Source organism: Lissotriton helveticus, chromosome 6 (assembly GCF_964261635.1).
Source record: "Lissotriton helveticus chromosome 6, aLisHel1.1, whole genome shotgun sequence".
In the NCBI taxonomy this organism is placed as follows: Eukaryota; Metazoa; Chordata; class Amphibia; order Caudata; family Salamandridae; genus Lissotriton; species Lissotriton helveticus.
The window spans coordinates 253,479,635-253,495,130 of record NC_136067.1 but is presented as its reverse complement, the minus strand read 5'-3'; the positions used below and the strand labels follow the sequence as shown (position 1 = coordinate 253,495,130).

The following is a 15,496-nucleotide window of genomic DNA, read 5'->3' as shown; positions in this document are numbered from 1 at the left end:
CATTACAGGTGCCAGAATCCACACAGGCAATTCCCTATGGAAAGGGGCTCGCCGCAGTATTTTTTCTACGAACCGTTGCCAGATCGTTGCAGCGTGTCTCACCACATAGGGTAAGGATCCATCCGCTCCCCGTCCCTGCATCAGTGCCTCCTGGAGTGTCTCCTCCTCATCAGCGCGTCCCGCCAAGAGGGCCAATTCCCAGTTAGCCGTGCCGGAGAATCAGCGCGCGGCTGGGTGGAGCTGCGCCGCGAAATAGTACAGGTCAAATCTCGGAGCCTCCAAACCTCCCTCCTCCCGACTCCGGACGATAGTACGCAAAGCAATCCTTCTACGCTTACCCGCCCAGAGCAATGACGTAAGCAGTGAGTCAAGTGTGCGAAACAGGCTTGTCGGGATCGGGCACAGCGAATTCTGTAGGACGTACAGCAGTCGCGGGAGCATCACCATTTTAGCCACCGCCAATCGTCCCATGAGGGAGAGCGGAAGTGTGTTCCAGAACAAGATGGACTGCTGAAGGGACCGCACCACGCGCCCGGCATTGCGGGCCAGCAGCTGGTCGTCCGTTGGCGCCACCTGAATGCCCAGATATCGGAAGGCCTCCAGTTCCCATCGCAACCCCAAATGTGGGAGGTGCGCCCGCTGGTCGGGGCCATATCCCGCCAAGGGGAAAATGAGGGATTTAGCAGGATTAATCCGGAGACCCGGGCCGCACCGAAGCGTTCCAATAGCTGCAGGAAAAGCGGCAGCGACTCAGTCGGGGAAGTTAGGTAAAATAGAGCATCATCCGCGTACAGGGAGACTACATTAACGGTGTCCCCCACCCTGATACCCCACCGCGACAGTTCCATCCGCACCAGGACCGCCAAGGGTTCAATTGCCAAGGCAAAGAGCAGCGGCGAGAGGGGGCACCCCTGCCGCGTACCCCTGCCTAGGGGCCAGTCCTCCGAACGGGCCGCACCGAGGCGAACCCGGGCTCGAGGTGACCCATAAAGGATCCGGATCCAATTGCAATAGATGGGGCCCAGACCCACCATTCGAAGCACTTCCAGTAAATATCGCCAATCTACCGTGTCGAATGCCTTGGCCAGATCTATGGACACCAGGACCTGGGGATCCTGTCTATCGCGTACTTCATGCATAATATGGTTCAACCGACGGAGGTTCATCGCAGTATTGCGACCGGGAATGAAGCCACATTGATCCTGATGCACAAGCTGCGCCATGTGCGGTGCCTGACGATTCGCAAGCATTTTCGTGAGAAGTTTTGCGTCCGTGTTAATGAGAGTAATGGGCCGATACGCTGCCGGGTCGCAGCCGTCGCCTCCAGGTTTCAGAAACATGCACACCTCCCCCTGATTCATAGAGGGTGGGAGGGCGGCACTCTCCAGCGGTTCACCATAGACCTGCAGGAGCCGGGGGGCCAGGGCCTCTCCAAATGCCTGATAAAATTCCGGGGGAAACCCATCCCCACCAGGGGTCTTGGCCCGCGGCAAACTGGCCAGCGCCACCTTGAGCTCGTGCAGGGAGAAGGGCACCTCCAACTCCTTCGCCGCCTCCTCCGATAAGGTCTGGAGGGGCAACCCCTGAAGGTAAGCCCGAGAGCCGGACCCCGTAACTGAGGGGTCTGCAGCATATACTGCCCGTAGATGGGCCCGTAGAACCCCCAAGATATCCGCCTCAGAATGTACAAGGTTCCCCGCAGGATTCCCTCCTAAGGATCCAGGCCAGCAGTCTCCCAGCCTTATCCCCTTCGCGATGGAGTCGTTGACGATACTGGCCCCAAGCCTAGTTAGTATGTCCTGGACCTCCTCCCTGGCCGACCTCTCCGACTCCAAATCTGGGTCGTCTGGGTCCGAAAGAGCCTGACAGTTGCGTAGGCGGTCTTCCGCCTTATCCAGGTCACGGAGCAACTGCTTCCGGACGCCATAGGTCATGCCCATGCACGCACCTCGGACCACCGCTTTCATGGCATCCCATTTGACCGCATAGGACAAGTCAGGCCCGTCCCAGTTCAACTCCAAATAATCAGTAAGAGCTGTCTCCACATGGGCTTTACCCACCGGGTCTTGTAACAGATCCCCGGGCATCCTCCAAGTCCGAGGACGAGGCGGCCGGGCAAGCCACTGGACCACGCACGTCACCGGGGAATGGTCTGACAAAAAGCGGGCCTGGTGGGTGACCTTCAGGGAAAGGGACGCGTCCCTATTTGCAGCAAGGACCCTGTCTAGTCTGCTATGTGTATTATGTGTGGGAGTGTAGCAGATATACAATTTTTGTGAGGGATGGTGCTGTCGCCATACGTCAACAAGCGCCAGATTATCCATCACGACCCGAAGGTTCGCCGTCATGCGTGGTTACGTGCCGGCCCTGGGGGGATGCCTATCCAACTCCGAGTCCAACACACAGTTAAAGTCCCCAAACCAAAGGAGTGGGGCATCTAGCTTCAAAACTAGGACATCCTGGAGCCGGGAGAAGAAGTCAGGGTCATCTACATTGGGCGCATACGAATTCAAGATCGAGAAATCTCTTCCATCCAGTTTCACCCGCAGTAGTAGGTACCTACCCTCTATATCAGCCTCCACATATTGGACCGCAAAGGGTACCCCGGGGGCCACCCAGATCAAGACCCCCCTAGCATAGGTAGAGAAGGAGGAGTGAAACATCTGACCCCTCCACTTTTTAGCCAATTTTTGAGCACCCTCATCCGTTAAATGTGTTTCCTGCAGACATGCAATGGCAACTCCGTGGCGGCGGAGGAAGGACAGGACCCTATGTCTCTTGGTGCAGCTGCCGAGCCCCCGCACGTTCCATGTCATTAACTTATAACCCATGGTCTGTGTGGATGCCCTTCCGGGGCAGTAAGCGCATACCAGTGGGTTCCCCCGCTTGCGACCCTGAACGGTGCCTCGATGCCATCAACCATCGTCCCCCAACACCCCACCCAACCTCTGAAATCCCCAAACTCTTTAACACCCCCAAAACACACCCCACCACCCCCTCCCACGAGCATACAGGCAGTAAAAACAACAAAACATGCTACCTTGCCCTCGCCCTGCCGGTGCCAGGACGTGCACAGCCACCCCATCCGTTCCAATCAACCCCCACACACACACACCAACCCAACCGGTACTTCCCACCCACCCCCCTCCCAGCTCCCCGCTAGACCCTGACTAACATGGCAAAGTTTAGGCAAGATACTACAATAGAGCATACAGTTACCCCGGCCTAGATTCCCCCTCATCTGGATGCAAGTCCTCCGCTCCATCCTATCATCCCTGGGAGTCAGCGGATCCCACCCGCCTATCAAAACATCAGTAAGGGCATCAAAGTTCCTCCCACCTCAAGGACAGCATTGTGGAGTGAACAAGTACCTCAGGATGGGACCGGCTGCGTCCTCGTCTCAGATAGTCCGGTCTCAGGAATCACCGGTGCCTCGGTGTCTGTGGTGGGCACCGTATCTTGGAGAGTGTCCAGAACCAAAGTGTCCCCAGGGAGAGACCTGATCAAAGACTCCGGGCCCGCCTCCCCCCCGGGTGGTCCCAACAGGAGAACGCCATCCTCACCCACCATGATTCTAGGCTCTGGAGGATCCATTGAGGCAGACCGGCGCCGTCGTCTCCCGCGACGCCGTCTCTGAGGGCGGGTGCCCCATGTCTCCCGGGGACCTCCTTGTTCTCCCGGTGGTAGATTATCGCCACGTATCTCGAGCCACTCCCAGACCTCCGCCGGGGATTCGAAAAAATGAGCACAACCTTGTGAGAGTACCTTGAGCTTAGCTGGGTACAAGAGCATATACTGCAGCTTCATTTCCCGGAGCTTCTGTTTTACGGCTAGGTAAGATTTCCGCTGCTCCTGTACCTGCTGGGTGTAGTCCGGATATATGGAGATGCGGCTGTTTTCAATAGTGAGATTGTCCGCTTCCCTTGCCGCCCTCAGTATACAGTCCCGGTCCTTGTAGTTCAATATCTTGGCGATAAGTGCTCTTGGTGATTCCCCCGGGCGCGGAGGCGGTACCAGGGCCCTGTGCGCTCGCTCGATGACAAAGACACTGGACAGTCCCTGTGGGCACAGGTGGGTCCGAATCCAAGTTTCCAGAAAACGTTCGGCGTTGCCCGCCTCCAATCGTTCCGGTACACCTAGGACCCTGATGTTACTACGGCGCGCCCTACCCTCCGCGTCCTCCGCTCTTCGGTCCAGGGCATGCGTCGCAGCTGTCAGGGTCGTCACCGTTTTCTTGAGGGAGGCCACCTCACCTTGCTGTTGCGTGATATTGCCCTCAGCGTCGGATACTTTATCTGCCACCTTACGGAGGTCCGTGCGCAAGAGGTTGACATTAATAGAAACAGTCTTGATCTGCCGCTCAAGCGCAGTGTGGGAGCCCTGTATGGCTTTCAGCAGTTCAGCTCTGGATGGTTCCGCCGGACCCTCCGCACCCTCCTCCTGTCCAGTCTGACGGGTAATTCTTTGTGAGGGCAGCCTCTGGGTAGTGTACTGCGTGATTGTGTTGGGCTGGGTGGACTTCGACATCTTGTCTTTACGCATCGCCGGAGGTCACAGGACTCAACAATCCCTCTCCCCGGGAGGTTCCGAGATTACTTGAGACTACTTGTACCCCCTGTCTCCTCACCTCAGGTCTCCAGGCAGTTCCTCGAGGATCAAGGGGACCCCAGGCCGCAGAAAGGCAGGACCACACACCCGCGCCGGAGTCTATGTTGACCACTCTCGCCCCCACCGGGTAGCGGCTATCACGGGAGGCGGTAGAATTCGGCCACCTGCCCAGCCACGGAGCAGTCAGGAGATGGACGGGCCCAGGGGCTCCAGGAGAGCGAGTAGAGGATGCACCCCTCCTCCTTTGCCCAGCAAGCAGCGAGGTTCAGGTCCGGCAGGCCCACGCAGGGATTAAGGATGTCGTGAGGTCCACACCCGGTGATCCGGGAGGTCCGACTACAGCGCTGAGCCCCGCGGGGAGACCGGGCCGCCAGTCAATCCCCCAAGCCCAGGAAACAGCGCCTCAGGTGCAGTCAGAACGCGATCAAGGAGCCCCCTCCTCACCAGGCCGCCGGAGGGGTCCAGGGGAACGAGCACACTCCAGGGGGGCCGGGGCCCAGCAGCTGCGGAGGGAGAAAACTCCACCAGGCGGCAAGTCAGGAGGATACTGGTGGACGGCCCCCTGCTTCCCTTTTTATTTATTTATTTATTTTTATTTCCCTCGGTCCAACCTGAAGGCGCCCCAGGCACCCGGCCCCCACCCGCAGAGGGGGGGGGGGAGAAGCAGCACAACGCCGCCGCCGGGGTCCGCAAACCCCGCCGCACACAGGCCTCAAGGCAGTCCGCGGTCCACTATGCCGCTGACAAGATGGCGGCCCGTCCCTGCAGGGCCTCAGCTCCAAGGTACAGGGCCTCCGGGCGGGACACAAACCCACTCCGCCGCGGGCGTCACGTACGCTGTCAAGCCCCGGCTCCAGGGGCAACGATCCAGGTAGGGGGGTCCCCCCCGCAGACTGCTCGGGAGCCTCCAAGCAGGAGGGCGGGTGACACGCCTCACCTCCGGTCTCCCGACCGGTCCCGGACCGCGCCGAGTACTTCGAGAGAGCCCTCCGGGGCTTCACAGGTGCTGAGACGGCAGAGCCTCAGGTGGCAGCAGGCTCCGCCGATAAAACGAGCACTCGGCGGGCACCAGGGAGCCCAGTGAGGCCACTCCCGCCGCACGCCTCCGCACCAGGCCACGATCCCCGGCCTCGGGTAGAAGGTCAGCCGGGCCCCTCCGCAACAGCGCCCGCGTTCACAGGATTCAAGGGCGCCGTCGCAGCCAATCGCCAGTCAGGGGGTCTCCCGGTCAAGGGGATCTCCGGCAGTCGTTTCAGTCAGGTAAAGATGCCTGGACAGGATGAATTGCAGGATTTTCGGGTCCGTCGGACGGGAGCTGGCGGAGCTCACGTCCTGCCAGCCATGTTGCCTGGCCACGCCCCCTAGCACATTATTAATTAACGTGACGTGGGTATTTCTGTGTCCGAGTTGTCTTTTGATAAGCTGCTGCTAACTTTTGCTTGTTTTGCACATTTGCTTTAAAAATTGTTTTTTAAAATTGTAATGAATATGTTTTATTAGGCATTATCGCTGTCAACTTCTCTGCCGACCCGCGGTGCTTGCCTGTTAGAGCGAGACCGCTATTCTAGGAGTCAGCGTTCCAGTTCTTTACTCATTTCGCCCATGAAAACCACGCTGGTGCGACTGCGCTGCCGGCGCGCCAAAGGCAAGCCCGTTTCCGCCAGTCGGCGCCCAGAGCGCGTCCAGCACCAGAACACCTGGTCTTATTGGGATACGTAGCTTTACAAGGAAAGAGCTCTTCAACCTCAGGAGAGGGGAGTGTTATACCCCTGAAGTCTATCAAGTTGACGTTGCGCCTGAAGATTTCAACTGTGTAGGCTGTAAGTTTAGACTCTGTACCGAGTTCTATAAGTAGAACTGGCGAAAGCGGGAAAGCGGGGACTGACAAACAAAGGTAAGACTGAAGTCTCAAGATGTTGCGTGAATTCCCCGCAGGCCTCTAATGTTAGTAGGGAGCTCCTGGGTAGTGATGCCAAACAGAGTCATGATCATTTGCGGAACTGTATCTTATTAAACATGCGATCCTGGATGAAACACAAGTAACAGCTAGAATGTCTGCTACAGCTTGATACACCTGACCTTGTTTTCCTGACCGAGACATGGACCGATGAAGCCTCAGACCCAGACTGGAACATGGCCCTTCCCGAAGGGTATGTAGTGACCATACAGGATAGGACTGGTAATAGAGGAGGAGGAATAGCCATAATACATCGAGAGCACCTAAAGGTGCGAGTCCAACCAATCTTAATGCTCCCAGCGGAGGCAATGTGTTTCTCAATCAAACTAAACAGCACCTCCTCATTTCAATGTCTTATATATCGGCCACTGGGCCAGAGAGCGGCCTTTTCTCAAGCCCTTCAGAACCTATTAGAGTCTTGTATGGACTTCCCCTCACTCACCATTCTGGGTGACTTTAACTACCACCTAGAGCTAAGCACAAACTCAGATACTGCCAGATTTCTGGACAATCTTACAGCATATGGTCTCACACAACTAGTGTCCGAACCAACACATTCAGCCGGACACACGCTAGATGGTATTTATACCAACACGCCAGACATCACACTGACCAGGACTCTGCCATTACCATGGACAGACCACAGGGCGATCTACTTTGAGGGCAACAACTGCCACACCTCTGAGCACCAGCAGACTATCTAGGTTGAGGATTTGGCAGTAGAACAGATTCAGATGAGGGACTTAGAAAATGCCCTTAGTATCTGCCCCCCCCCCCCCCCCATTCGGGCCATGGAAAACGACGTAGCAGCGTGCCATTTTGACAACTGGATTCAGGCCCGGACTGGCCGTTGCAGGCCCCGGGCAATCCCCCAGTGCGCCGCAAGGGTGGGGCCGGTTTTGAGCCCTGGGGGCCGGTTGCAGGGCCGTTTTTGCAGCATAGCTGCAAAATCAGCCCTGTAACAAAATCAGCCGAAAACCGAGCTCGGTCGCACCCCCAGGGGGCCGGCCGAGCACTTGCCAGGGCCGGTTTTGGTTCTCAGTCCGGCCCTGACTGGATTCGTACATTGGTTAACCTTATAGAGCTGGAAACAACGATTTTAGTCAATAGAGCCTCAATAACCGCACCATGGTATGGGCCAGACCTCAAACGTATAAAGGTTGCCTGTAGAATAAGCGAATGAATCTGGAGGTCAGACTACAGCAAGGAGCATAAAGTGGCCTAAACTTCGTTTTTGACAAATATAAGGAAGCTATTATTGAAGCAAAACGTCTCCACTTTACCACAAAAATTGAGGCTGCTGGCAACTCCTCTAAGGAGCTTTTCAAGTCCATTCAGTCGTTAGTCAAACCTCGACAGACTAATCAGTTCAGACCAGACCAAACCTTCTGTAACAAACTGGCTATCTTTTTCCAAAGTAAGGTCCACTCGATTTATAATGAGCTTTTTAAAACTTCGGGTGTCACAGCCAGCTGCATCAACATAACAGAGGTCGAGAAGGTAGTGGACAGCCAGCTTACCTGTTTCCGGACGCTTTCTCAGGAAGAGGTCAATAATCTCATCATATCTACAAAGTCAGGTTCCCTGAATGACTCTAGCCCTCCGGCTACTATGCATCGGGTAGCAGGTAACATTAGTACGCAGTTATCCCCCCCCCCCTCCTGAACCAAGTCAAGGAGACTGGCATTTACCCCGCTGCCTGGAAGAAAGCCTGCAGCAGGCCAATTCTTAAAAGGCCAGCCCTTGACCCTACTGAAACAAAAAACTACCGTCCAATCACTGGGCTGCTGGTCGCCGCTAAGATTCTTGAAAAAGCAGTGAATAAGGAGTTAACCCAATATCTCGAATCCAACCACCTACTCGACTCGACACAGCACAGTTTCAGACCATGCCACTCCACTGAAACAGCCTTGATAATGGCTACGGAGGAGGTACAGAAAGTGATGGACGGGGTAGGGTGGGGGGGGGAGGCAGAGCTGTTCTCGTGGTCCTAGACCTATCAGCAGCATTTGACACCGTGAATCACACGGTGTTAGTGCGGCGTTGAGGGATGTGGAAATCGAGGACACAGCTCTGGCCCTTCTCTCCTCCTTCCTAACAGCAAGGGATCAGAACATTTTCTGGGACAGCCTACAGTCCGACACCTTTCATCTTCCCTGTGGAGTGCCACAGGGCTCTGCTCTGTCTCCAACCCTTTTAATGTATATGTCACTCCTTTGGCCAGACTCGTCAGAAAGCATGGATTCTGTCTGGTATCCTATGCTGACGACTCGCAGCTCATAATATCGATTTCTGAGCAACCAGAGATCATGGCCAGCAGTTTCTATGCCTGTATGACGGATATTATGAGCTAAATGAGCCAAAACGTTCTCAAAACTAATACAGAAAAGACAGAGGTAATGGATTTTGGCAAGGGCCTTTCATTGTGGAATAAAACCTGGTGGCCAACAGAGGCAGGCGATTGTCCCTGCCTTACCACCAAAGTCCGGAACCTTGGCGTGATCTAAGATGATCAACTCAATTTCTCTGGCCAGGTCAACCACCTGACTTCTTCATGCTTCTTTCTACTGAAAAGTCTTCCTAAGATCTTCCCTTTTATTCCACAGGAGCTCCAAAAAACGGTGGTAGTAGCACCCTTCCGCTCATAATGGGATTACTGCAATGCCTGATTATGGGCATTGACAAGTCCCAGAGAACCAAACTGCAGTCATTACAAAATTCGGCGGCTCGACTGCTGTCATTCAACTTCAGCGGGCATATGGCTACTGCACTGGCTTCCTGTCCAGCAACGAGTGGAATTCAAGGCCCTCTGCACAGTACACAAGTCTCTGTCCGGAGGCGGGTCAGTGGAAATCCAGAGATTGTTTTCCTGGTACTCTCCCATCAGAACCCTTAGATGCTCGGACTCTGGTCTCGTTCACATTCCCAAAATACGTAGAGCAAGTTGGGGGGGTCGGAGCTTATCATACTGTGCAGCCAAGCTCTGGAACCAACTACCTACCACCATACAACTTCACCCAAACCGGACGCTCTGGTAGTTCCCCTCAAATTAAACCTGTTGGGTCCACAGTCCAGCCTCACCATATACACACTTAGCGCCAAGACGCCACTGCATTTGAGCGCTTTAGAAGCAGTTATCCTATCCTATCCTAATACTCAGGAGGATATCCAGGCTCTTGGTTTGTCCAACCCATGTTCCTAATTACAGTGTTCAAACTGAAGTAAAAACTAGTAAACTCAGCAAAAGTGTTCTACAGCACTGATGCCCTGGTTCTCATAAGTATTAAAACATTGCAATTGGAAATTGTTCGCTTGATGAGTACCAGTTGTAAAGTGTGCATTTCCAAAATGCAACATTTCTGGCCCAATCTGCTTTATGCACATGCGAATAAGGGATAACTTGTTGATTGGCTGTAATTCCCCATTCGCAACATCGCAGATACGGCATTTGAGCTATCTTCCTGCCCAGTTTCTGCCAGGTTTTACCTGGCGCAAATCAGGTTCCCAAAAAACTCCACTTGGGTGCATTTTGCACCTAGGTTGTATCACTAAGTCAGGTGCAAACCGGTATTGGTGCTGGATTTGTTATTGCTGCAACAGTAGGAACCTGGGCCAGAGTTATTCCCTTTCTCTTGTTAAAAAGTATCCTGGCTTGTAGTGGACTATGTGTTTCACACATTATTTGCAACAAAAACGAACTGTGTGCTATTTGGTGAGATTTAGTACACGTGTTATGGCAAATGTCTGTAACACTCACCCAAGCACCTCCAATGTACGTCCCTTGGTAGCACTGGTGCACCAGCTGATATATATTGAAGGATGTGCTCCCTGATAGGGCTATGTAAAACAAAAAACAAATAAAATGGATGTCACATTTAACTATGCAATGCTTTAAGTGAGAATACCAGCATTGTAAAGATGTGGTACAGAAAACATAATGTTGAAGAGATACAGGTTTCAAAGTAAGCCTTGAGTCTTTAAAAGCATTCGAAGTGGTCCACTTTTCAGGCAGTGATGGGACTCTGATGCGTGAGCTAGAGAGAAGTTTTGAACGGCTATTCAGAGTTTGGTTCAAGTAATTAAAAAAGCAGCCACTCCCCCCATCCTGGTGTTTTAAAGCACCTGAATGGGATTGTGATATTACCATTGGTTTTGGACATCACAGCACATTTGATGGATGTTGTTCCTGCTACAGGTTGCCTGGTGGATTCAAGATTGGAATGTTGAATATGACCTTAGCTTTGATAGGGAGTAATTTATGTTTGACTAAAAACTCTTCTTTCGTGCTCTTTCTGCTAGCCATGAGATATTTGTAATAGTGCTGTACTTCAGGAGAGAAAAAAAATCCTTGGGAGGTAAAAGAACATTATTATAATTGTTATTATTATTGGTGTTTTATAAGCGCACAGCTACCTGCGATGGGTTTCCCGGCACTATGCCTCCATCGGTATTTCTCACAATAATATGTGGTATGTTCTTCACATCAACCTGGTTTTTAGTCGTTTTCAAAATATGGTGACTAACACGATCTCACTGACTGGGATGTTGTGTTCCATAAGTTTGGTTCCTAGGTAGAACGCAAGCCCTCCTTGTCTTGTTTGTCTTAATCTAGGAACTGCAGAGAGGTTGGAGTTGCTAGACAGTAGGGATCAATGTGGTTTATAGGGTGATACCAGTTGTCTGAGATACTGAGGGCCTGTGTTCGATAGTAGCTTGTGAATATAGCATAATGTTTTGAAGTGAATTATTTTAACATTTGCTGCCCCATGCATAGGTAGGCCTCACAAAACCTAAAGTATGGTTTTGATTCTTTATAACATGTCTCTTGGGTACTCTCAATGGGTCTGGATACTGCACTTTGTTTCCTCCTGAGTTCATGTGGGTGGTAAGCCTTGCGTGGGGTGTGGCAAATCCACTTGACATTGGATGGGCTGTCAACTCTGAACATGATGAAAAGCTTCAGGCTTGACTGTTCTATTTTGAGAGGGTGGGATACTGTGGCAAAGTACATTAGACCATCTTGTTGATTGTCTACTTGGCATAAAAAAGGCATATGTCAATAAACTTCATCCTTGATTGACTATATCTCGGTTCTCTGACCTGTTGCAGATCCTGCGTATCAATGAGCTGGAAGCTGCCATGCATCTGCTGCTACATGAGAAGGCTAAACTTTTACTAGAACGTAGGCAAGAAGATCTGCGTAATGAATCAGACGCACTTCAACGGTTAGGTTGGTTTTCTTTATAATAAATAACTTGTTGATTGCATTTTAGATTTATTTTGGGAATCATTTTACTGTATCTTTGAATTTTATTGCAGCTGAATAAAAAATTCAAGTAAAGCTAGCCCATGGTTAGTCTCCCGTGGGAGGCGCAATTAGGTAATCTTTTCGATGGAGGATGCCTAACAGTATAGTGATGGATGCTGCCTTTAATATTGATACTTTAATGTGTGATTAAATTAATATAGTAATAGATGACTGTTTTAAAATAAATGATTAAACATGTCTATAGTATGATAAATGTATTGCAATGAGTAACCTATACAGTTAGTATGTGGTTGTTTGTGCCATTAGCCCCTTTTAAAACTGTTCAGAAACGGAGTACCTTAATGGTTTAAGCAAAGAATTTGAGATACAGCTTTCCCTAGAACACCTATGAGGGCTCCATGGAGTATGCATGGTTGCTAAGACTGACAAGTGCTGCAGTGTCATGCTTTTTAGGTCTCGCCTCGCGATGCAGCGCATAGCGCTACTCGCGAAGCGAGTCTTATTGTCGCTGTGTAGGCTGCGAAGTGGGACAGTAGATAAGCACAAGCTTAAAAACCCATTGCAGACAATGGGTGTGAACGCGCGCTTTAGCAGACATGGGCGGTGAACGCGCAAGTCTGTTCTCGCGCTCTGCCACGCTTTCACTTACCCGAGGGAGTGCGCGAGCCACAGACCACGCCAGTATTGTAGAGGTTAGTTAGCTCACTGTTTCCTACTTAACTCGCTGTTTTTGCTCTGCACGTTTTCACGGTACCTTCATGCCTACACAGGCAGCACACGGCGGCAACATTCTTTTTTTAGTCGCAGCCTCGCCCCTTGCACGTCAATGTTTATTGTGCAGCAGAAAAAAGATGGAAGCAGCAGAGTTCACGGACCTCTGACGGGCTTGTTTAAAAACAGCACCGTGCCCGCTCACCGCTCCCGCTTCCCCAGCGCCACACATCTTATCGGCTTCACCAGTCTGCTCTGTAACCTTGCATTGTATATTTGTGCATACCCGGCTCTGATGCCTGTAACCCTGAACCCACCACCGCGCGCACACACACACAGATGCACGCGCTAGGCTTTGCGTCCATAGTTTCAATCACTTTACTCCCTCCACCCACTCGGCTTTGCTGTTCCAGCCTCTTACCTTCCTTGCACCCAAGGCTCTGCCGCTGCGTCCAATCATAACCCGTTTCCTCCCTCTGGACACCTGGCTCCTAGCCCACCCACCCACCCTAACAGTACACTACCCTCTCTACTCTACCCGTCCCAACTGTGTTCTGTCGTCTGTGCCAGTACTTTTTTTTGTTAGGTCTGGTTCTATTTAAGCAGCCGCCTCAGATGAGATAATGGCGGACGTGCTTTTCTTTTGTTCATTGTTTTTAATCGTTGACCGCGGGTCAGGCCTGCTTTCACTTTAATAATAGCGTGCATACCATGCTAAATATGCAAAGTGGTGGCCGCACTTTTGTTTTCTTATGCGCAAATCACCGAAAAGAACTTACAAACCTTGATTTCATACTTTTTAACAGCGCGGCATACCGTACTTTCACTTTCTTTGTATCGGTCGCGCTCTGTGCCTTCGAGCACGGCTGAGTCCCCGGACTCACATGACACCCTCTGACCTGCCCCCACTACTCGGCAGCAGAAGCCAGAAGTAGAGGTGCCACAGTAAGGTATAACAAAACAATGTATTGGTTGTGGCAAAAGGAGGTCACTGTAGAGAGGCTGTGTAACTACAATTAGGGACAGAATTGTTTTTTGTTCATTGGGTGAGTATACGCGGAGTGAAAGTGTGGGTTTGCGATTGGCTGTGAGAACCAGCATAGTCGTTTACTGCGTGATCGTTTTAGAGACAGTTGTGCCACTGGTCAGGAGTGTGTAGCACTTCCCAGTCTTCCATAGGAGCGCCAAGAGGTAATCAAAAGCTCTGCATCGACGCTGCTTCACTCTGCCCGAAAAAAAGTTTGTAGTATCATCCGTTTCCAACACCTAGAGTGCATCTAAAGCAGCATCAATTTATTTCTCCCCACCCCGCGTACTGTAGTTCAGCACAACAAGTCTCGCATTAGCAAGAGTTTAACCTATTGGCATTGTAAATGACAATGCCTTAGACTTAGGTTCTAAAAACCAAAACATAAATAAAAGGCATTGTCATTTACAATGCCAATAGCTCAAACTCATGTAAATGCGAGACCTATTGCATGGCAAATGCTTGTTTTTGTTTGGAACAGATTTTATTTGTATTGAAGTGTCTATACAATTTTATCCAACATGCAAACATTTGTAGTGATACCTGGACTTCCCCTCTCAACTACTACCTCCTCACCTCCCCCTCACCCCCACCCCTCCGGGGTGCACTGTATGTGCTTTGCGCTCTTGATTAGTATTAATGTTTCTTTTATGAACGTCATGCTAGTGTGGTTAGGCTCCTGGTATGATTGTTCTTGGACCGTAAGGCCTGTTCCCAGGTCTTTTCATCCTCTGGTCCAGTTTTTAGGTCTAGCCTGGGCAGCTTAGCGCTGAGATGCATGCTGTATTAGAGTGTGGACTTGAAGCTCCGCCCCCTCTCTGCCCATATTGTTCATTGCCTTGTGTCTTTGTCCTTTGTAAATGCTGGCTTCTGATTCAGTAACCGGCTTGTTAGTCCCTCCTTAGTACCGCCTTCTTTCATTTGTAAACGCCCACGAGGACAGGCCCCTTTACTTCTGTTACACGGTCTGTAAGCACTAATTTCTTTAGAGAGTTTATCCTACGCAGGCACAACATGCTTTCCTGAAACATTCATCATGCCATGTGCTCTTTCACTTACCAAGCAGGCGGGACAATGGCGGCGGCTTCTTGGCAATGCAATGCAATAGATCTCGCATTTACGAGAGTTTGAATTATTGGCATTGTAAATTACAATAGCTTAAACTGCGAGACCTATTGCTTTGCAAATATTTTTTGGATTGTTGCCAAGTACCACATGCCGCGCTTGCACCTTAATAGACCACGACCCTTTTTTTAGACATGCTGTTATTACGGTGTCTATTACATTTTCACATTCAAAATTTCATTTGGCTGCTGTGCTACATTTGTTTCATGACAAAGTGGGTCACTAAAATGCCTGTAATCTCCAACAGACATGTTTCCAGATTTGCAGTACAGTAGGCAATTGAGAATGTGGAAGAACAGTACGGCATCCGTGCTGACCAACCATACTCTCCGAACACTCACAAGGTATTCTTGTGCAGCACAGTGAAGTTTTCTTACCATCTATTATCTCCAGGCCTCTTTTGTCTCAGCCTTCTGCGAATGGTCTCTCTGCTTTACTGTTTTCTTCCTTGTTAGATCTCACCTATGTAACATGTATATTTGTAGGAATATCTGCTACATCTGAAGCACCCATAGATGATAATGAGAAGGCAAGACATCAGCTGGAAGAGTGCATGTTACGGAGGTGAGTCTGTGGAAAGTGGCATACGTTCATAAAATTAAAGTTACTGCTTCTGGTCTTTAGGAGTGGAATGTGACGGTGTATTTGGTTTACTGGACCATGCCATGACTTTAACTGTAGTGTTCATTGATGTCTGATTCAAGATCAAAGTGACACAATAGAATCATTAAACCTCATTATGTAGCAAGGTTTGTATTACTGTTTCTATAGATAAATTGCTTTTTTGTTCTTGATTTAC

The 15,496-nt window shown here is 51.0% G+C and overlaps 1 protein-coding gene across 2 annotated transcripts in view; it reads left to right on the top strand.

Annotated features, from left to right (window-relative positions):
• Window positions 1-15,496, top strand: part of GCFC2 (GC-rich sequence DNA-binding factor 2) — a 326,773-nt gene that overhangs the window by 161,236 nt on the left and 150,041 nt on the right. For both annotated transcript variants that reach the window (XR_013596099.1, XM_078647698.1), the window contains exons 8-9: window positions 11,675-11,795; window positions 15,183-15,261. Coding sequence is in view for 1 of the 2 variants with exons in the window: in XM_078647698.1 (XP_078503824.1) it covers window positions 11,675-11,795; window positions 15,183-15,261 (200 nt within the window). In the remaining variant the exon portion in view is untranslated. The remainder of the gene's footprint in view (window positions 1-11,674; window positions 11,796-15,182; window positions 15,262-15,496) is intronic.